The sequence below is a fragment of the Armigeres subalbatus genome, chromosome 2, assembly GCF_024139115.2.
Source record: "Armigeres subalbatus isolate Guangzhou_Male chromosome 2, GZ_Asu_2, whole genome shotgun sequence".
NCBI classification, from domain to species: Eukaryota; Metazoa; Arthropoda; class Insecta; order Diptera; family Culicidae; genus Armigeres; species Armigeres subalbatus.
In genome coordinates this window covers 17,990,035-18,011,787 of record NC_085140.1, presented here as the reverse complement: position 1 = coordinate 18,011,787, position 21,753 = coordinate 17,990,035, and the positions used below count along the sequence as shown (strand labels likewise).

Here is a 21,753-nt window from a genome sequence, read left to right as displayed (position 1 = left end):
GTGCGCGGGTGCTTTAGACCTGGTCCTTACGTTCTCCACGTTAGGACCATCACGCTGCTGCTGTGGAGATAAGGAATAGGCGATAGGACTCGTCTGTGGTACGGTGCATATTCTGAGCTAGAGTTGCGTGGCGAGGGCCAGCAATAAAAGGAATTGGAAAATGACCCGAATCTGGGTGCTGCTTGATAGGCGCACGCTATGGTGCGGACTGCTCGTGGTGCGTAGAGCCTTTAATTTTAATTCAATGCTATACGAGCCTATGTTGCTTTTGTTTCAATTAGCATGTCCTTTTCGGAGAATTTAATTTTGCATAGAAAGGGCAATGACCTACGAGAACCGTTATAGAATTGTAAATAATTTGCAATGTTGCGTTCGTAACAGTGCTGGTTTGCATGGGAGAGCTATCGGATTCGTCAAATCGTCGTTTGAATCTTTGTTTACAAAAGCAGATAAGTCGTTTTGAAAATTTTGTCTTGACTTTCAGTTTTGCGTGTACACGGAATATTTTCTTGGAATATTTATTAAATACCCCTCGTCCGCAAATGGATCGCGTTCCTTCAACTTTGACATCTGTCACCGCGGTGTACACAGGGCCGCCAACCAAATGCACTTCCGAGTTACGACGGTTGCCGACTCTCCCGCCAACAGAAAGCCGCACTCTCCCCTTCACTCACACATCAGTGTCGAACGAGTGCCGGGTTTCTCTCACAGTGTTGCCTCGTATTTACTTTTTTCATTTGGTGTTCAATGGTGTTCTGTTTTTGAAGCCCAGTTTCAAACGTAAAATAGGAAATTTACCTGAAATACACAATGTAAAATTCTTACCTTCTTTTAGTTGTTTTAAAAAGATTCACTATGTGTAATTATAAGGCTGTTTCAAAGTCGCACAAAATTATGAGTAGTTTCAGATTATTTTAGATTCATGGCAACACGGCACTTGTATGATTGTGTGCGAGGGCTCGCAACTTCGCGCTCGCTCGCAGTTTCTCGTCCAGTCCGCTTTTTGCATTTCGACCGCCTGCTTGTGTTTTCTGCTGAAGGAATTTTCCGCTGTAAGTGATTCTTGGACAGTGAAATTTTTGTGTCCTCCCCGTGGAAAGTAACAGCATTTAGGAGTTTATTTCTGCTTGGATAGTTGGATACCGGTGCGAAATCACTATTTTTAGTGCACTTCAAATAGAGTGAATGTTGGACGCTGTAAAAATACGCCTTATCGGAAATGGTGTGGTTTGGGAAGATTTTTCTGTTCATGGATGATGGTGCTTCTGTCGGTGTGTGAATCAGCCCCGATCCGACCAGTAGATGAGACGTGGAGAGACGAAGTGGGTCAACGGCCGGTGAAACGGCGAAGTGGCGGTTACGGAAAATGATCGAAAACGCGCCTTTTCACAAGCTTGCTTAATCTTAAGCGCAAAAATAGGATAAGACTGAGGTGGCATACGGTGCCAGAAAGGCGCTTGTTTGGTCGGATCAGGGACAACGAAAGGTCGCTGTGCGTTTATATCGATTTTCCGATGGCACTGAAGGTCGTCGCGGTTAGATTAGTATGAATTTTAAAAAAGTGTTCCAGCACATAGGAGTTCAAAACGATGATGCAGAATGTGAAAGCATCTTTCAAGATTGTGTATGGGAAGGCAGCAAGAAGAAGCTAAACGGCAGCTGCGGAATGACGCTAGGGATGGTACCGAACGATTTTTCGCCTTGATTAAACATCAAGGCGCTAGAATACAAAATACGTAAACAATACAAAAATAATGTAATCGAATTTGTCAAAATATCTTTGGCGGCTATTTTTTCAATAGTAACTTATTCGTAGATATAAAAAATTAATGACTTGCTCAAAAATCTCAATCATTGGTCTTAATCATAGTTTTGTAACTGACAGATATGCGTTTAGTAAATTACAATCATTTGTAAATCGCTCGTTCGGATTTCACAGTAATATGACGTTTTGGTTATATTTAAATCATTACAAAATTGGTAATTTAGCTTTTCAATAGTGATAGCTTCTTCACATGGCCTTCCCTGGATTCCTGTTAATTTACCATCTCTATACTGCCGTGAATCGCAAGTCAGTCCCATCTATATATGGCATCCATATACAGATGGTACTGACTGTGATTCTTGGGTTGACACTTTTCCAAGTGGTGATGGTCATATCCTATCAGTTTTAATTCAAATTCTGTTACCAGCCCTGTATCAGTACCATCAAGGTGACGTCAAAATTGTGTGTGAAGAGCGCGCTAGAGCGGTGTGGAAGAAAATTCTCGACTGTCATGTGGGATTATTGTCGCGAAATCAATGCTTATTATTGGAGTTCCTCTTTTGAAAACTTCTCAGTGCACCCTTGCAAAATGCTATTGCGTAAAAACCTTCTTTCAAACTAATGTTCGAATAAACTTTTTTATTTCCAGAAAGGGAGCACCAAGAGAATCGACCCACCAGAGGCGACAGCTGCTGTAGAAAAGTCTTAGCCATAACAATTTCCCAGCAGCAAATCACACTCAAACAAACACAATGGCCGAGGGTGATATGCCAACGTTCAAGTGCGTTCTGGTCGGCGATGGTGGTACCGGAAAGACGACCTTCGTGAAGCGACACATGACCGGTGAGTTCGAGAAGAAGTACGTCGCCACGCTCGGTGTGGAGGTGCATCCGCTTGTGTTCCACACGAACCGCGGTGCCATCCGGTTTAACGTTTGGGACACGGCCGGTCAGGAAAAGTTTGGCGGACTGCGAGACGGATACTACATTCAGGGACAGTGCGCCATCATCATGTTCGATGTGACGTCCCGAGTTACGTACAAAAACGTCCCCAACTGGCACAGAGATTTGGTGCGTGTGTGCGAGAACATCCCGATCGTGCTCTGCGGTAACAAAGTGGACATAAAGGATCGCAAAGTGAAAGCCAAGGCCATCGTGTTCCATCGGAAGAAGAACCTCCAGGTGAGTGTTGATACATGCACAATCGATTCCGATGCGTACCCTTGACTTGGTCATGACCTACAATTCATGATCGAGGGGCTAATGTGCGCTATAACATAATCGAAAGCGATGATAACGATCTTGCAATTTTATGATTGTTTCCTTAGCTCTGGGATTCAATTGTGACAATGTGAGACCGGACAGTTTTTTGTTGAAGCGAAAAAAAAACGCTTGCTACCCGAACAACTTCTGATTTTTCCCATGCTTGTCACAACATGTTCAATGTTCTCATTTCTTACCTATTTCACAACACTGCTGGCAGCCAGTGATGAAAATCTGTAATCATTCCCACCCCCTCGTGAGCAAGTTTGCCGCAAAATTTCTCCACATTTGTTACTTGCACAATCACCACGCGAACATACAATGCAAATGCTTCTTGGATTATATTCAAAATTACATTCAATGGTCATGGAATTAGTTGTTAAGAATGTTTGAGAAAAACTAAAATTAAATCACCTAGTAGGAGAAACCACCAAATGTTGAACGGCTAATTTTGTCGCCTATTGTTGAACTCCCATAAGAAATATACGTGCGTTCCACAATAGGCGAAGAATTTAGCCGTTTAACATTTGGCGAATTACCCTAGTGTTACTGTCTTTCAAGGATTTAGCTAAGACACCAATCTTTCGGGGTCTCCAGTAGCCTTGCGAGCAAAGGCGTAGGATTGCTCATCCGGAGTTGGCGAGTTCGATTGTCGGTCCAGCCCAGGATGTTTTCGGGTGGGAAACATTCTCGACTCCCTGGGCATATTGTATCCATTGTACTTGCCACACAAGATAAATCCTCTTGCAATGGCGGGCATAGAAAAGCTTTCGATTAATAACTGAGGAAATGGTAATAGAATACAGTTCAAAGCAGGCTAAGTTCCAGTAGGAATGTAGAGCCATTGAAAAAGAAGAAGAATCAGCCTTTTCGGTTTGATTCACCATAACTTTTGAACGCAATTATTGATCGTTATCAATAGCGATCAACAAGACTTTACCACCTTTCAAATGAAAGGTGTTACGAGAAAATCAGTTAAGGATTGATAAGAAAACTATTTTGAGCTTTTTAGTAGAATGTCTTCACTTGTCATAAGACAAGTTTGTACCATCCCGTTTAATTCCACCACTTGATCAAATGGTGGAATTAAACGGGACGGTACAAACTCGTCTTATGACAAGTGAGTTAAGGATTACTAAGGTACAGTGGGGTAAGTGGGTAAAGAAAATCGCATAGTTCATGTTCTGTAAGTCATAAAATTTAAATATAATATTTAAATTGATCATATTTATGACATAACAAATCACGTATCCAATCTTCATACGCCTGGGAACAAGATTTTTAAAAAAAATACTTTTAGCAGGATAAAAAAAAATTGAAACCCAAAAATCTGTTTGCTCCATCTGTGGGATAAGTTGAAAAATAATTTTGAGGATTTTTCAATATAAGAACACATTTCCTGTTCATATATTTTATGCAAACGATAATTATATTGAATAAAGCATAATTCAAGCCACCACTGAAACGGGAGAACCGGGAATTTTCTTGATGCTGAAAATTTTAAAGTTTTTTTCGACAGTCCGAAAAAAAGCTATTGAACTGAATTTTTGTCTATTTCTTAAGGCTCAAGACTCCATCACAATGTTTTGAGAATTAATGACTGTATCGCTTGTCTGTAATAGTGAGGCAATTGGTACGGAAAAGTGCAGCAGCGATAGATAAATTTTGTTTACAACTGGGGTGGGTGGAAATGGGGTGTTAAAAATATGCCAGCTGATGCATAATGTTGCCAGACTTGACGAATTGTTTATTCTATATCACAACACATGTTCACGGTGTATCAAATATATGGGTATTTATCGGTTTAAATTTTTTTATTCACCACTTGGAATTTAACAGCAGCTTACATAACATGTTTAAATATTTATTTCTGGTATATTTGTTCAATCCGACAAACAGCAATGATTTTTTCCAATAAACAAATCTGGCAACGGAGAAGAGATGATTATTTTCTTGTGTATGCACACCTTTGTTTGCGTGTTGGCTGGCGTATACGTTGTATTGTTCGAATTGAATGAAGTTGCATCGCGTAGATTTTGAACTTACCATTTCACTTATTGCGCTAGTGAATTTGAGGCTTCCGCATTTTATTGCATTCACAATACAGTCGTCAAATTTGTCTCTCACTTCGATTTTTGGGAAGCAGTTTTCGACAGTTTTTGGACACGAAGTGAATTAATTGGTAGTCAATATTGAAGAAAAATGTGAAACTCAGTTAGTGAATATGTTTTAGGAGTGATTAAGTCAAGAAAACAGTGGGAAAAGATCAAGTGAAAAATCAAGTGCGTGTGTATGTGTTTGCTTCGAACGTTCGGAGTTAGTATGTGTTCGAAAAAAATACGAATGCCGGCTCAGGAAAAAAGGCAGTTTTCATCGTTTTTCCTGCAATTCCTCAGTAATTGTTAATTTGGATAAGTGAACAACTAATATGGAAATGCCATGAATATATTATGATGGAGGTAAGTCGGAAAATAGCGCAAAAATATTGAATTTAGTTCAAAACTTTATTAGTATTAGTGCGGATTCGGATAAAATCATCGTCATTATCGGATTGATTACGGTTTATAGAGCCTTAAGACTGTGGCAAAATCTATAATGACAGTGGATACACCCTTTATTTTTTTACACGGTTGGTATTCTTTATTCCCGGTTAATCTGATTTTTCACAGGAGTTCGAAGCGGGCTTGGTAGTCATATGGCTACTGCTTCTGCCTCATACGCAGGAGGTCGTGGGTTCAATCTCAGGTCCGTTCCATTCTCCTACTTTGTATCTTTCTCTTTATTTCTCATGTTCTAGCAATCGCTAGAACAGGACATGGACTTCCATACCGTTTCCATTACTATTCCTATACCTTCAACTTCAGTATTCTAACAGTATTTATTTATTTATCATCAGACTAAGGCCGGAGTGGCCTGTGCTGCACATAAAAGACTTCTCCATTCAGCTCGGTTCATGGCTGCACTTCGCCAACCACGCAGTCTGCGGAGGGTCCGCAAGTCGTCCTCCACCTGATCGATCCACCTTGCCCGCTGTGCACCTCGCCTTCTTGTTCCCGTCGGATCGTTGTCGAGAACCATTTTCACCAGATTACTGTCCGACATTCTGGCTACGTGCCCGGCCCACCGCAGTCTTCCGATTTTCGCGGTGTGAACGATGGATGGTTCTCCCAACAGCTGATGCAACTCGTGGTTCATTCGCCTCCTCCACGTACCGTCCGCCATCTGCACCCCACCATAGATGGTACGCAACACTTTCCTTTCGAAAACTCCCAGTGCGCGTTGGTCCTCCACGAGCATCGTCCAGGTCTCGTGTCCGTAGAGAACTACCGGTCTTATAAGCGTTTTGTAGATAGTCAGTTTGGTACGGCGGCGAACTCTATTCGATCGGAGCGTCTTGCGGAGTCCAAAGTACGTACGATTTCCAGCCACTATGCGTCTCCGAATTTCTCTGCTGGTATCGTTATCGGCGGTCACCAGTGAGCCCAAGTACACAAATTCTTCAACCACCTCGATTTCGTCACCACCGATAGAAACTCGTGGTGGGTGGCTCACATTGACCTCTCTTGAGCCTCTTCCTATCATGTACTTCGTCTTCGACGTGTTGATGACTAGTCCAATCCGTTTAGCTTCGCTTTTCAGTCTGATGTAGGCTTCCTCCATCCTCTCAAAGTTACGTGCCATGATATCAATGTCGTCGGCGAAACCAAATAACTGGACGGACTTCGTGAAAATCGTACCACTCGTGTCAATCCCTGCCCTTCGTATTACTCCCTCCAAAGCGATGTTGAATAGCAGACACGAAAGACCATCACCTTGCCGTAACCCTCTACGGGTTTCGAAGGGACTCGAGAATGCCCCTGAAACTCGAACTACGCACATCACCCGATCCATCGTCGCCTTGCTGCCATAGCTAGTCCCGATCGATTGTATCATATGCGGCTTTGAAGTCGATAAATAGATGATGTGTGGGCACGTTGTATTCGCGGCATTTCTGTAATACCTGACGTATGGCGAACACCTGGTCTGTGGTAGAGCGTTCACCCATAAATCCCGCCTGGTACTGCCCCACGAACTCTCTTGCAATTGGTGTTAGTCGGCGGCATAAAATTTGGGAGAGTACCTTGTAGGCGGCGTTCAGCAATGTGATTGCGCGGTAGTTGCTACAATCCAGCTTATCGCCCTTTTTGTAGATGGGACACACGACACCTTCCATCCACTCCTGCGGCAGAACCTCATCCTCCCAAACCTTGGTAATCACCCAGTGCAGCGCTCTAGCCAGTGCTTCACCACCGTGTTTAAACAGCTCTCCTGGTAGTTGGTCAACTCCAGGGGCTTTGTTGTTTTTCAGCCGGCCGATCTCCTCCTGGATTTCCTGGAGATTCGGAGCCGGAAGTCGCATGTCCTGCGCGCGTGCTCCTAGGTTCATTACCATACCGCCACCGTTGTCTGCCATATAGCCATTCAGGTGCTCTTCGTAGTGCTGCCGCCACCTTTGGATCACCTCACGCTCGTTCGTAAGAAGGTTCCCGTTTATGTCCTTACACATATCGGGCTGTGGCACGTGGCCCTTACGTGAACAGTTCAACTTCTCATAGAACTTTCGTGCGTTATTAGCGCTGTACAGTTCGTCCGTCTCTTCACGGTCTCGATCTTCCTGCTGGCGCTTTTTCCTCCGGAAAATCGAGTTTTGTCTGTTCCGCGCCCGTTTGTATAGTGCCTCGTTCGCCCTCGTGCGGTGTTGCAGCAATCTCGCCCATGCTGCATTCTTCTCCTCAACTAACTGCTCACATTCGCCGTCATACCAGTCGTTTTTCTGATCCGAAGCCACCGTGTCTAGTGCAGCGGTTGCGGTGCTTCCAATGGCGGATCGAATATCTCTCCAGCAATCTTCAAGAGATGCTGCGCCTAGCTGCTCTTCCGTTGGGAGTGCCACTTCCAGCTGCTGCGCGTAGTCTTGGGCTAGTCTACCGTCTTGTCTAACCGTCTTGTCGTCTAACAGTAATCTGCTAGAATTGGAAATGAACTATAGAGCTCGTTTCCTACATCCAATTAGAAATTCCATCAGTTACCTTCTCCTATTTATCACATTGGCAGCTCGTTAACCAAGACGGACCTCTGCCTCTCCAACCTAACCCAGAAATTCCAACAAATTCCGCATGAACTCGTGGCAAGTGCAGAGGTATATTCGGCTTGCAGTGGGCGAGTGATTGCATCATCATTTCCTCCCTCTTCCCTACATTGACTTGCATTCTGACGTGGCAGGCGCCAGTATGACCTAACAAATGAGATCACCACCAGTACTTGTACATTGAAGATGTGTGCTAGTCCCAAGCAAACATCTGTTGGTTCCCTGTGCAAGAACAGCTGATCTGGTCATAATGGAGTAGCAACTACGAGCAGTCAATCAAGCTCAAAAAGCTCAAGCTAAACTGATTTTTCACAGGAGTTCGGTTATAACATTGGCCCGTATGAATAAAAAGTAGTAATCCACACTTTACTACAAATTATGTAGTATTTACTACTTTTGTAGCAAAACGGTATGAATAAAAGCACGTTTACTTTACTACAATTTTCGAACATACTACTTTTGTGGAACTTGTTTGACAGTTGGTATGAATAAAAGCAGTAAATACTACAAATTATTTGTAGTCTGCTCAGAAGCTTGCTACAAAGTTATTCCATCGCCTGGATTTAAATTTGCCTACATGGTAAAAGGTGTTTACGAATTGAAATAACCACCGCAAATTAAATTAACGATACGATTAGTGCTATTTATCAAAGTTTATACGATGGGGTCGGTTTTTACTAGTTTTTTTACGCAGGTCGTTTTTATGCAACGAATTATTTTCGAAATTTTGGGACATACGCGGGTTTTTATACGGATTTTCTTGAAGTTTTTTTTACGCGGTTGTTTAAAATGTCCCCCACGTAAAAACCGACTTAAGTGTATCGATTTTTGGAAGTGGACGTAAAATGTTCGACGAAACATTTGTAAACTGAATCGAATCACGAGGAGAAGTGGCGAACGGCAAATGCGATCTCTACATCCGTGTAACACAAAACAGCAGATTCCAAAAACCACAGTTGAAATGACTTCAACTATAATCGATTATTTGCGTTTTTTACTTACCCTGACTATAATAAAAAACCGCGTAAAATAACTTAAAACAAAATCCGCGTGAAAACCCACAAAGATCCCAAATTTAAAATAGTTGCGTAAAAATTAATTACGTTAAAAAACGCGTAAATGTAATACATATACCGGAGCAAGCGTCAGCGTGTCGGAAAATTGCCGAAAACTGACCGTTGGATTCAATTCCCGAACTCAAGCAATGCGATGAAAAATATCAAGATTCTTGGCCCCAGAATCAAAATTTCCATCATGCTGGGCTTTTTTACTTCATTTGAATTTGAACTTTCAATAAATATGGTACATTAGGGAACAACTACAACAACAAAACATAAACAAATCAAATTTTGACAGATGTATTTTGTAGTAAATACTACTTTTTTATTTTCGAAATTAGTATTTACTACTATGTTCGAAAAAGTTTATTATTCATACCAAAGCAACTTTACTACATGTGGACCTTACTACAAAGTAGTAACTACATATTGTAGATTTTACTACTTTTTATTCATACGGGCTATTGTTATAAGATTATTTATTCGGATGTATACATATATTGTTAAAAGGTATTTTATAGCATAGCATAGCATATGTGTACAAATCGTGGGTGGTTATACAATGCTCAATTGAGCAATCTACTGTACTGCCGTGTGCGGCATAATTGTCCCATTCGATTTTTCACTGATTTTGAGTTATTTGTTGGAATCGTCACAACTTATGCTAAACTTTATGAGAAATTGATCTAAAGGGGGAGTTAGTTCTACAAAACTCTAAAAAAATATCAAGTCATTTTGTCCCATCTTATAAACTGCAGCATAACAGTCCCATCTGTAATTCTGTTTGTAATAATGTAAAATATGATGTTTTTTCCATCTTGCGAAACTTTATATGATTCTTCGAATGATATGCAAAGAAATCATATTCTTTTAGACGTAATATAAATGTAAATAGATGAATAATTTGAAAAAAGTAAAAAAATATATGTTAAATTCTTCTAGCACTTGTGTTATGGAAATTTCTTCTAAAATGTTTGACACGTGTGAATGATGATGAGAAGAGCATTTTCCACGTTTGTTAGGTGAAGTAATTTTAATAACCTAGCTATTTATGAATTAGAATTTCAATCTGTGGCTAGTACAAGGTGTGGTGTTAGCTGTATTGAACACTGTTACTGTTGTTGGTTAGCCACAATTGAATAATAATAATGTAATTTTTAGGCCATTTAAGATATAATACAATGTGCGGGGAGGAGAAAAACGTAATGTTCCATTCCTATTTTTTTTTGGCTCAGCTACCACAGTTTCGATTAGCAACGCATTTCGAAATCGGACCTCACGTTCTTCCTGAAACAACAATTTGAAGAAGTACCAGCTAAAACAAAGCTAATTAGCAATACCTTTTCAAGATTAAAACAAGAAAAAACTTTAAATATTCACGCACTATCTAAAACAATTCACTCTTACTCGGTCTCCTGACAAAATATTGCCACAGAAAAACGAACAAATAAAAATTTGTTTTTATTTTCTCGAAATCCATTGTATAGTAGCAACAAACAGTTGATTCAAAAGTATAGGATTGCTAATGTCGTTCCTGTTCGCGTGACTAACATCTACACTGAGCTTAATTGCCATCTAAAATGTATGTGCAATGCACATATATTTTTGCAATCAAGCTTTGCAAATGATTTGTACTAGTCATGCACATAAAACTGGAAATTTCGTGACTAGCGAATTCTATGTGCAACGCACTCATAAAATAAATGCACATCGATCATAAATTTTATTAAACATCCCAATATATTTTATGTGCAACTGCACATATTGTTCGTTTGACTTGCTTTCCCAATTATTTATGTCTTACGAAACCAAATAAAAAGCAATCTTATATAGTATCAGATGTTTATTCTTTGAAAGAGGATTTAATCGATGTGATACTTATATACTTATATATATTCCTAGGTAATTTAGATCATAAGGTTCGATTTCTTCACATTCGCTTAGGTCCTGACCCATTTTTAAGCACCGCTTAGAAGTTTAGCGGAGGTGAAGAAATTGTGATATTCCTTCTGGCGTTAGGCTATAACCGCAACTATGACAGTCCGAAATCAATCAATTAACTTCACCACTAATTACAATCCGAATCTAATCATCGCTCTAATCAAGTTTTCCCAAACCGGAAAGCTCCAAAAAGACGGCACCTCCCGCAAAACAGTCGACAAAATCCGCACAAGATATGTCGTCTTTTCATCCGGATATGCAGCCTTTTTCGGGATTCATCGGATTGGAGAATCTTGTGTCTTTCCCTTTGGATATAACGCGTTGCTAGTTCATTTCTATTACGTCGAGGGTCGAGCTGTTGAAGACTCCAATTCGGCCATGATTTCGGTGCGAAAAGTTATCGAAAGGAAAGGATCTGCACCAGCGGAACCTTGTGGTTGATGAATTATTGCGGATCTACATTCTGTTTATTATGTGAACCACGCACAAATTAGAGTAAAGCTGTGAAGAATAAAATTAATAAAATAAGGTATTTGAGATTGCCTAATGATAATAATCTGAATTCACTTACATTTTTTCTCCAAATGAAATCGAACGCCTTTAGTCCGCCATGTTGTTATGATGGAAAGGTTTTCTATTGTGCGCTTTTAAATTCTATGTGCAAGTATTAATATAGTTCCCAACTATCCATCTTTGCACATAAAAAATACTGTCATGCCCAATAGAATATACATAAATTACCTTTATATTGTATATTACTATACATGAAATATATTCATGATTAGATGAAATTCAAATGCTGCACATCAAGTTGGGAAAAAGCCAGTTCAATCATCATTATATGATACCCGCACATAGAATATAACGGTGATTTAATTTCAGTGTAGGAAACAACGACCTGGCAGCCAAAGTTCCGGTAATACAAGTGTCAAACCAATGTTGGTGATGAAACCAAACTTGCACTACAACATGACACATAAATTATGGTCAAATAAAGCTTGTTGAAGCATAATTTGGCAAAATAATTTAAATGACGACAGCGCCACTAGCGTTCTAGTACTTATGCTTTTACTCAACAAACCGTCTAAAGAGCATATTTTAAAGGAAACAATGTGATACGTGTGATATTGGATATTTATTATATTTTAACCATGGTGCACTTAGTGCACTAAGGATATTTATAGATTGTTAGATTCTAGTTTTCAGGCAACTTTTATGATTGTCAATTTTTCTCGTTACTTCAATCGAATTATATTTATAGTAGAAGCATAAGTATTAGAACGCTAGAGGCGCTGTTATCCCATACAGCATTTGTGATCAACATGATTCAACCATAGTAACCTTGGAAGAATCTCCTGGGACAGCTCATTAGATTTTTCCGGGGAAATTAAAAGGATTCACCCGTTAATGTCTTAAAATATCCTGAAAAAAAAACTTTACGTTACGATCGTAATAAAAAAAATGGCCGACCAAAATTATGACAAACGTTGCCGCCGACAATTTTTGGATCGGCGCTGACCTCTAACGGTAGTCAGAATCCATGAGGGTTCGATTATCCGGAGTGAAATTTGTTTCAACACTCCGGATAATCGAGTCCGGACTGTACCATTTTTGTACAGATTTATCTTTTTAAAGCCCATTTTTCGTCATTGCAAAAAATAGCGTGTGCAACTCGTTGCAAAATTCTATTTTTTTCACCACTCGTAGTATTTGTCCAACTCGGCAAGCCCCATTTGATAAACGTACAACTCGTGCTGAAAAAATCTTCTTTTTGCAACTACTTGCACAAACTACTATTAATGATCAAAAGATATTTACATATTAAATGATTCACGTGAAATAAAGTTTAAATAAAGTAATTAAATTATCGAAGAACAAATAGTAATAAAATGTGCTTAATTCTTTAGTGTTCCATTTAACATAAATGATGAATAACTACTTGACAGTGACAAAACAATCACTATATGAGTACTCATATGATACGAGTAGGTATCGATACTTTTAATTCGATATTTAGTGGTATCGATACTTTTATACGATACTATTTTAAAGTAAAAGTATCGATACCTCAGTGGTATCGTTTCATCCCGTGTAACACACGGTTAGTCCACGGAATGTGCGAACACGACCCTGTATATGAACTTCTCAACCCTTACCTTCCCACGACTTTTTTTTTGCAATTAACAATACTAAACATTGAATACATACATTCAAAATTCTTGTTTGTTGATAAAATAGTCAAAACGCACATAAGAATAAGATTAGACGACTGTGTAATAAAAATAGGTTTTGAGGTTAGCATGGGTTATGGAACTGAACAAAACAGTTTCGATCCTTTAAAATGCAGAGTGCAACTCCACACTTAAAACATCCAAAACTTCACTTGACGAGTTTGTACAATCCCATTTAATTCCACCACTTCATTGTACCTTGACAGATACGTATTTCGACCTCAACAGTCTCGTACGAGACACTGAAGACGACCTTACTGTTAAGGTCGAAATACGTATCTGTCAAGGTACAATTAAGTGGTGGAATTAAATGAGATTGTACAAACTCGTCTTATGACAAGTGAAGACATTCCACTAAAAAGCTCAAAATAATTTTCTTCATCCAAAACAAAATGACAAGCATTTCAGCGGTCAATGTGAAAATTATCAAACCTGACTTCCAGAGGAACCTTTTTTTCGGGTTGCGGCACGTTGCGTTTTTGTATTAGTATTGGACTATTACAAAACCCTCATCATCAGGAGATGAAACTATTTCCAGGATTGGGTACGTCCCGCATATCCAGATTGACATTGTTCTGGACATGTCAGCAATCCGACTGCCGTTCCTAGAAGGGAAGCAATACGCGTCCGATAGCGGGGCAACATCAGTCTTGTTCTCATATACCGACCGTTATCGCAACGTGCTTGCGCTGCCCTGCATGTCCGAACCCGTTTGGAAGCCGGACGGGAAATTTACAACAAATAGTTCAGATTAGTAAAACATTGAACATTTTGCGTACCCTTGACTTGGTTATGACATTTAATTCATAATCGAGGGGCTAATGTACGCTAAAGTAACGCAAATCTTGCAGTTTCCTAGACTTAATCCTCATTTTACTGGATTTAGTTGTGGCAAAGTGAGATTTAACAATTCTTAATACGTACCTAGTTTTAATCAACATCATTACCTTTCTCGAAAGCATAAAAAACTTTTTTTTTCTTCTATACTTCCAGTACTACGACATCTCCGCCAAGTCCAACTACAACTTCGAGAAGCCGTTCCTGTGGCTGGCCCGCAAGTTGGTCGGTGATCCAAACCTGGAGTTCGTAGCCATGCCCGCCCTGCTCCCGCCAGAGGTCAAGATGGACAAGGACTGGCAGCAACAGATCGAGAAGGATTTGCAGGAAGCGCAAGCCACCGCACTACCGGACGAGGATGAAGATCTGTAAGGGATCGCTCCCTTCAATCGGTCGGTGTGGTTGTGTGCGAATGTGCGCGCTGTTTCATGTTTCCCCAATTATTCTCACTTCCACTCAAATAGGGAGTGGAGCGATTGATCGTGTGCGTCTTAATACTTCTTTAGGGTCACCAGAAAAAAAACAGGCGGTGTTTTAAGTTTGTTAAAAAATCTGGAGACCGCCGACTGTGAAAGATAGGGCTTAAAAATATGATTGAGCGTACGCCCTTGTAGAACCAAAAAAACGTGATGGCGGTAGTATAAAAATATACAAATCCAAAAAGGTACGATTGACATAACAAGAGGGAGAAAACTCATAGCTGATATGTCTTATCTTTCACAATTTTGAAATCAAGCCATTAATAGTTTTGTTGTATCCCTCTTGTTCTATTAATCGTACCTTTTTGAGTTCGCATATTTTATTCACATATAGCAGCTACTACCGTAAACTTTTTATGCTTCTTCAAGTGCATACTGTCAATTATTTTTATTTTTCTAAGCACGTCATTATTATCATGAAGTAGAAGCTAGATTTGTTGTACTGAATTACAAGTAAGATTGTTATTGCAACATGAAAACACTGCATCGGTAATGTGAAAACAAAAGTAATTAATGTAAATTAATTAAATCAAATATATTATCTTTGGTAAATTGTAAAATCCCAGGATTATTATTTTCGTTTGAACAGGAAGACATTACGTTCCCAGTTTGATAGAAGGCTGTATATTTTCATTATCACTTAAAAACTTCTTGTGTTTACTCTTGTGTGTTTTTGTTCTTTACCACAAAATCCTAACAAACTATGTAAAACGAAACGAGCACCGTCAACTAACTGCTAGTTTATCAGTCCCTCTCTGATCTATGCGAACCGATAGTAATAGAATGTAAAAACACGGTATGAATGCGTTTGAATAAAATTAACTTCTTTTAAACACTAATTATCTTGGTTAAAGCAATAGTGAAAGAAAATATTCCATTTTGGCAATGCATTGCATTTTACATACTATTGTGGGCACCCCAAATTAATGAAAACAGACAATTAGTAACACAACTATGGCAAAGAAAGAACAATTACCAATTTTATCGATTGGGCGGCTATAAAGCAAGGCCATGCTAAAGATGGCTGGGTATGATTCTCCGGCTTAGGAAATTTCGGGTTGTAAATTTTCTTAACTTCACTCAGCAAGCATAATCGTGTTATAGCCCCACGATACCTAATACGAATACAAACATGGTAACTTAGGAAACTCGCAGATAAAAAATGTGGAAATGCTTGATTTCCCGGAGGAATTTCTTCGAAAATCCATCCAAGAATTCTTCCGAGGATTCGTTCAGAAATCTTTCTGAGAATTCTTCCAGTACTAATTCCACCACCTAATTGTACCTTGACGAGAGTACGAGACACTGAAGACGACCTTACTGTTGAGGTCGAAATACGTATCTGTCAAGGTACAATTACAGTGATCTGCATATTAAAAAGTCCACTTGCCGTTTTTCATACAAAATGGTCTTTGGAGATCTAGATCTCGATTGCGTGTGAACCAATTTTGCTGAAAATTTGACCAGAGCTCAGACATAACTTGAATTTTACCACACCTAAGTTTCGACCATATTGATTCATAGGGTAAAAAATTATCGCGGTAACACCATTGATTTTATAATATTCTAAAAACTACAACTCTTAGTGTACAAGTATATTCCGCAAACTTTTTTGTATTGCCAAAATACGCGTTTTTGCCGAATAAGTCATTAGTTTAGAACCTATAGAATTCAAGATATTTAAAAAATAATTTTTTGCCAGAAAAATCATTTTGGTGTTACCGTAATAAATAATTTTTTACCATATTCCAGCTTTTTACGCTAGCCATAAAACATATAAGGGGTGATTCATACATGACATATGCTTTGTACAGATTCCTGCAGTAACATCGAAGTAGCCTTGAATCGAGGCTTGTTTGGCGAAATGTCAATATTTTGCAAATGTTTACAATTTTTGGTTCACGGTGATTTAATTTGAGTTGATTCAAGCCTGGTTTTAATTTTAAATCTATATTTCAGAAAATGAAGCTTTTTTAAGGAAGGAATAATAAACATCTTTATTCGGTATTGAATACCGTTTCACACGATACCAAGGATACCACTAGCTGGGCAATAGCGTTATTAGTGGCGGACCAATTGTATCGTATTGCATAAATTGTAGATAGTACATAAGAAGCCTCCGACCCCGCATGAAACCTCAAAGTCTCAGAAAATACGAGACTGTTTGTTATATGTATACATAATCCATTGCAATAAAAGCAACCACTGAAGTTTTCAAATTTTCTTGGGGTGACAAAATTGGGTCGAAAACGTAATAAAATAGGTGGTAAAATCGGTTCAATACTGTATTTCTATTTTTTCTTTCTCGTACAAATAATTTACTCGTACAAAATACTCACAGAAACATCTTCTAGTCAAATCTGGTTTACGTAGACTTGCGTATACTTTGACGAGTCAAATACATTGGATGGAATCACCAGAAACGGTTTTACAGTTTGCAGACAGGGTTGACATTTTGGTTTGTCCTGATAGCGACTTAGCTTTTGGTCCTCGAGCATAAATAAGTTACCAGTATCCAATATAATATTCCACATAAACAGGGTGTATTTGAGCGTCCGCGAATAGTTATTACAATTGACAGACAGAGACTTTGGCATTAATAAAAATATTTAATAAAGTCCATTGTTTGTCTGTACGAGGCCTATGAAACGTATACGAGGATGATATACCACATCGCATCCCACAAACATTTCTTATCGTCTGTAGTCTACAATCTATCTGAAGACCCCTCTAACAAAATCAGAAACCGTTCTTAAATTGAACTGGAACGGCATTGGCACCTTCACCAATCCTGTCGGAAAAGTTGTTGTCCATCAATTTGATTTTGGGCTCGCTAGGGTTCTAGAGAGATTGCTGATCAGAAAGATCAAAACGCAACCGTAAAGACTTTTTTGAACGATTTATTGCGTCTTATTTTGTAGCTGTCAAGCCCCTCTGGCTGCCAATAAGTGTAATATTAAGTAAGTAAGGATTCTCATCAATGGTCAACCATCAGCTGCTCTTGATATTTCTAAAAAATAAGAAAATATGTAAAACTAAATTGAGAGTCAGAAACGATTATTTATAAACACATTTGGTCTGACTTTGGTTTCCATGTTACCATTGTTATCAATATAAAATACATTAAATACTGTGTAGGAATTAAATGGGATTGTACAAACTCGTCTAATGACAAGTGTGCCTTTCTACGCATAATTGTCCCATTTTAGTTTTTGGGGATTTTGACTTTTCACCACGGAGCAGTCTTTTATGATGTATACTTTTAGAAAACTCTAGAACAAACAGATTTCGAACTTTGTTCGGACAATCATTTGAAACAACATCAAGTCTATTTGTCCCATTGCTTAATTTCTACACATAATTGTCTCGCGGTGATTAAATTCATCATTATGGTGGATTCTGTTATTTTATGAAGCAACACACATTGAAATAGCATTTTCTGTTTAGATCTTCCAATCTTAGCCTGTTCCACTGGTTAATTGAGGGAAATTTGTACAATACTCATTCTAAGCGACATAATCACTTCAACAGGGTGTCTCTACTACCTGAAAAAACCTGTAATTATCAGGGAATTCCTTACATAATCAGAGAAATTTCAATCATGAGTGAAATTCTCTCAAAAGATGAAAAAAAAATGCTTGGATATAGGGGTAATGACGGCTTTGGCAGGTTTTGTTCTATTATTGGCAGGGGGGTTTTATTAATGATTATGTTTAAATTTGGCCCAAACATTCTTTGCATATCAAAGAATATTGTGGCCAAATTTCATAAAATTCGGTCGACAAAAACCCCCCTGCCAATAATAGAACAAAACCTGCCAAAGCCGTCTGTTCCCCTATTTGAATAAATATACCAATCAAATTTATCGAAAATGTAGTGAACGTTAATGGATCGTTGGTGAAATCTAGGAAATTATTCGGGGAATCAATTAGGGATTGCTTTGTAAATTCTTTTAGGTATTCCCTCGGAAATTCTTCAGGAATATTTAAAAAAATACTAAATTAGTTGGGATTTTTCAAAGCAATTCCTGGAGGAAGCTTCCGAATGAATTTCGGGATCATTTTTTCAAGGAATTATTCAAAGAAATTAAGCATATGCGGTATTTCGAAAAATTTCGTTTCAGGTGGTTCGAAACGAAATTCCGCGGAATTTCGCGGAATTTCGCGGAATTTGAGCATGGCGAAATCTGATTTCTTGATTTCGTTTCGTTTCGCAAAATTGCAAAAATTTCGCTAGAAAAAGTTAGCTTCTAACGAAATTTAACGGAATTCCGCGGAATTTCGAAACTTGAACCAGCCTTTATATTATCAAAAATTTTGGCTGCGCCGCTGAACGAAAACGTAAAGTTGTTTTCAAACATTAGGTTATACAAGTTTTTCTATTTACAATTACTTCATAACCCCATTTTTAGTCGACAAGTACGTATGTAGTTTTCTTCTATAAAACGTCTTCAGTGTTTCCAAGATTCTAATTTAAATTTCGTGATATTTTTTTTACTATTAGCACAATATAAATGCGAAATCGATCGTGGGACGGCAGCTAGTCCGGGAGAACGCGAAGTGGAAAAAATCTACCTCGCGTAGCAGAAATTTGTTTAAACAGTGTGCAATCGATCGTCTTGATGTTGATCACGCCAGCTACACTGATAAAAAAATACACGTTCGATTCATGTTTTTCGGAATATGGATATTTTCAATCCGCTTACACCATCAAGTCTAGTGCAATCCACATCAACACGAAGTTCTTCACACTCTCAGATCAAATGTCAATGTTTATGACAGAATCCATTACTGATACACTACATTATGATATGCATATCCATGAATATTCATAACAAATACACGTTCGACTCGTGTGTTTCAAAATGTGGACATTTCATTCCATGTTACACCATCAAGTATGGTGTATTTCACATAACTGAGATGTTCTTCGCAAACACAATTCAAACATCAATGTAAATAGAAAATTCCATACTTGATACACCACGATGTCATATGTTTATCTAAAACATGTTATGAATCCATTCAAACGAATTTCAGTATGCATTTAGACGAACAATGTGTCATTATTTCAATAAAATCGCACATGTTCAAGTATGTTTCGAAAGAGTTGCAATTAGCAGCTGTAGTGAACTAACTTTACATTAAATTTCACTTCTATAAAGAAAAAAAAAACACCATGTTTGATTATTTATTATGAACAATTTATTCGTGTTTCTATATAAATGTTAAATCACAAATGTAAAACGATAGTGTGGAAGGAAGGGGCAATTTATTATTCAGTAACCCGAGTAGTGACCAGGAGGGCAGAAGGCACTGAAAGCTTCCGTAAGATGTGGATGAGGCAAATAAATAAATAAAATAAAGCAAAACTGCTAATTCAGGTAAACACAAGTACAATATTTGATTTAATTAATTTAAACAATATATTTATGAATGCCTACAAATCTACAAAGATTTTCTCAAAATCTACTTTATTTAACTTCCATATAGTTGAAAATCGTTTGGCATTGTAAGTGAACGAGAAAAAAGTCCATTTTTTGGTTTTCCAATTAATAATTTATTTCAATTGATGCATCCGGAATGCGATTTCCTTTGGGTTTGAAATTAATACTAACTTGGTACTTTTTTTATGTATTGCATGTTCCCTTCCTGCTTCTGCGGGGTATCAATAAAGAGGATGACATGATATTTACTGATACGCCGAAGATGAATCACCGACGAACCGACGTGTCACTGGCGCTCTCTGATTGTCCCACGCTTTTTAACGGTCATTCGCTTTAGCGGGCGATCGCTCCTGTCAAATGAGCTGAGACACAACTCCGCTGCAATGTTAATACACGTAGGTTGGTGGCTGAGCCACGAAAACTTCGCGAGCCATTATAGGGGTGGCGGTAGTGTTCGATGATTTTTCATCATGGCGTCGTGGGCAGCAAATTTGAATTATTTTCTATGGGGTGACACGTCGGTTCGTCGGTGGATTAATCCTCAATACCAGCTTCTTCCGACTACCCTTTACGATGTACGTACTTCGTGACGGTTTCCCGCTGGTAGGCATCAGCACCGAAGCGATCACGTTCATCGACACCAATTCTTTTAAATGGAATTTGAACTTGTTGGTTATCTGTGTGGATAAGAACCTGATTCATCGATTGCAGATGTCAGAAGATTAAAGCACTTACCTGCTCGTGAACAAACTCTTCGACCGCAGCTAGTAATGGTGTTTTATGGAATTCAGTTTTTAAATATAATAAATACAATCTCCCGCTTCGGCTGCAATTTTTATCAACTTGATCTCATTTTATTTTATAGGTTCGGAATGCGATTTCCGTCAGAGGTTCGAAAACCAACGAAAGATGCTTTCCTATACTTCAACTGTTGATTCGTTGAAGTTATAGCAAAAATATGTTTCTGGAAATGGAATTCGATCCGATGACGGAAATCGGACTCCGGACGATTATGCAATTATCATCATTATTTAAATATGGAAGAAACACAAAATTCACTCGTTATTACAAATGAAATTCAACACGATTATACTTCGATGTCATATATTAAACAAGTGAATATGTCAAGTCAAGCAACCGAATTCTATTTGCTTTACACGTTAATACCTTGTGGTTTGTTTATAAACAAATGATGAATTTCGGGTGAGCGATGTCATATGTTTTACACGTGAAATTGATTTGCTTTGACAACATGCGCAAATTCATGTGTAAAACACACGGCCCTCTCGTGTATTTTTTTTATAGTGTAGTGTTGGAGAACGCGAAGTGATAAAACTAATGTCTGCATGGGTGAGCACAAAATTATTTAGTGCGGAATCGATAGTGTTGTAAAAGCTTATTAAACGAAGCACATTGATCTTGCATTAGATTGATTTGAAACACAATCTTCGTCTTCTTGTTTTCAAAATAACTTCGTTTACAATAAATATTTAGTCGCTTACCAAGGGGCTTCACATGAATTACCTTCTCAACTAATTAATGATTCCTTTCCCGTAGCGCTAACGGAGATGCAGAGCATTCCTCGGTCTTTTATAACAATGAGTGT

General features: G+C 38.5%; 2 protein-coding genes across 8 annotated transcripts; one reads left to right on the top strand and one right to left on the bottom strand.

Annotated features, from left to right (window-relative positions):
• Window positions 1-893: 893 nt before the first annotated feature.
• LOC134218016 (GTP-binding nuclear protein Ran) lies at window positions 894-15,540 on the top strand. 2 transcript variants are annotated; one of them, XM_062696894.1, is made up of 3 exons: window positions 894-1,052; window positions 2,415-2,946; window positions 14,379-15,540. In XM_062696894.1, exons 2-3 carry the CDS (start codon window positions 2,518-2,520, stop codon window positions 14,592-14,594), a joined length of 645 nt encoding a protein of 214 aa, XP_062552878.1. In that variant the 5' UTR covers window positions 894-1,052; window positions 2,415-2,517; the 3' UTR covers window positions 14,595-15,540. The 2 variants fall into 2 exon arrangements, with proteins under 2 accessions (XP_062552878.1, XP_062552879.1); XM_062696895.1 differs by having other exon boundaries at window positions 1,017-1,145.
• Window positions 15,541-20,560: 5,020 nt separating this feature from the next.
• On the bottom strand, window positions 20,561-21,451 carry LOC134214081 (uncharacterized). Of its 6 annotated transcripts, none has more exons than XR_009979645.1 (3): window positions 21,217-21,302; window positions 20,883-20,989; window positions 20,561-20,824 (listed from the first exon to the last, which is right to left on the bottom strand). XR_009979645.1 is itself a non-coding variant. In XM_062693518.1 (3 exons), exons 1-3 carry the CDS (start codon window positions 21,362-21,364, stop codon window positions 20,651-20,653), a joined length of 315 nt encoding a protein of 104 aa, XP_062549502.1. In that variant the 5' UTR covers window positions 21,365-21,451; the 3' UTR covers window positions 20,561-20,650. The 6 variants fall into 6 exon arrangements, 3 of the variants coding, with proteins under 3 accessions (XP_062549502.1, XP_062549504.1, XP_062549503.1); XM_062693518.1 differs by lacking the exon at window positions 21,217-21,302 and adding an exon at window positions 21,315-21,451 and having other exon boundaries at window positions 20,883-20,973; XM_062693520.1 differs by having other exon boundaries at window positions 20,883-20,973; window positions 21,241-21,300.
• Window positions 21,452-21,753: the final 302 nt, after the last annotated feature.

What these genes read in the sequence shown, in the direction of transcription:
- LOC134218016 (XM_062696894.1), top strand. Translation starts at nt 2,518, where the DNA reads ATGGCCGAGGGTGATATGCCAACGTTCAAGTGCGTTCTGGTCGGCGAT. An exon ending in ATCGGAAGAAGAACCTCCAG is followed by an intron (nt 2,947 to 14,378) that starts GTGAGTGTTGAT and finishes CTATACTTCCAG; the next exon opens with TACTACGACATCTCCGCCAA.
- LOC134214081 (XM_062693518.1), bottom strand. Translation starts at nt 21,364, where the DNA reads ATGACATCGCTCACCCGAAATTCATCATTTGTTTATAAACAAACCACA. An exon ending in GTTTATAAACAAACCACAAG is followed by an intron (nt 20,974 to 21,314) that starts GTATTAACGTGT and finishes TAAAAATTGCAG; the next exon opens with CCGAAGCGGGAGATTGTATT. An exon ending in AAGAGTTTGTTCACGAGCAG is followed by an intron (nt 20,825 to 20,882) that starts GTAAGTGCTTTA and finishes TTATCCACACAG; the next exon opens with ATAACCAACAAGTTCAAATT.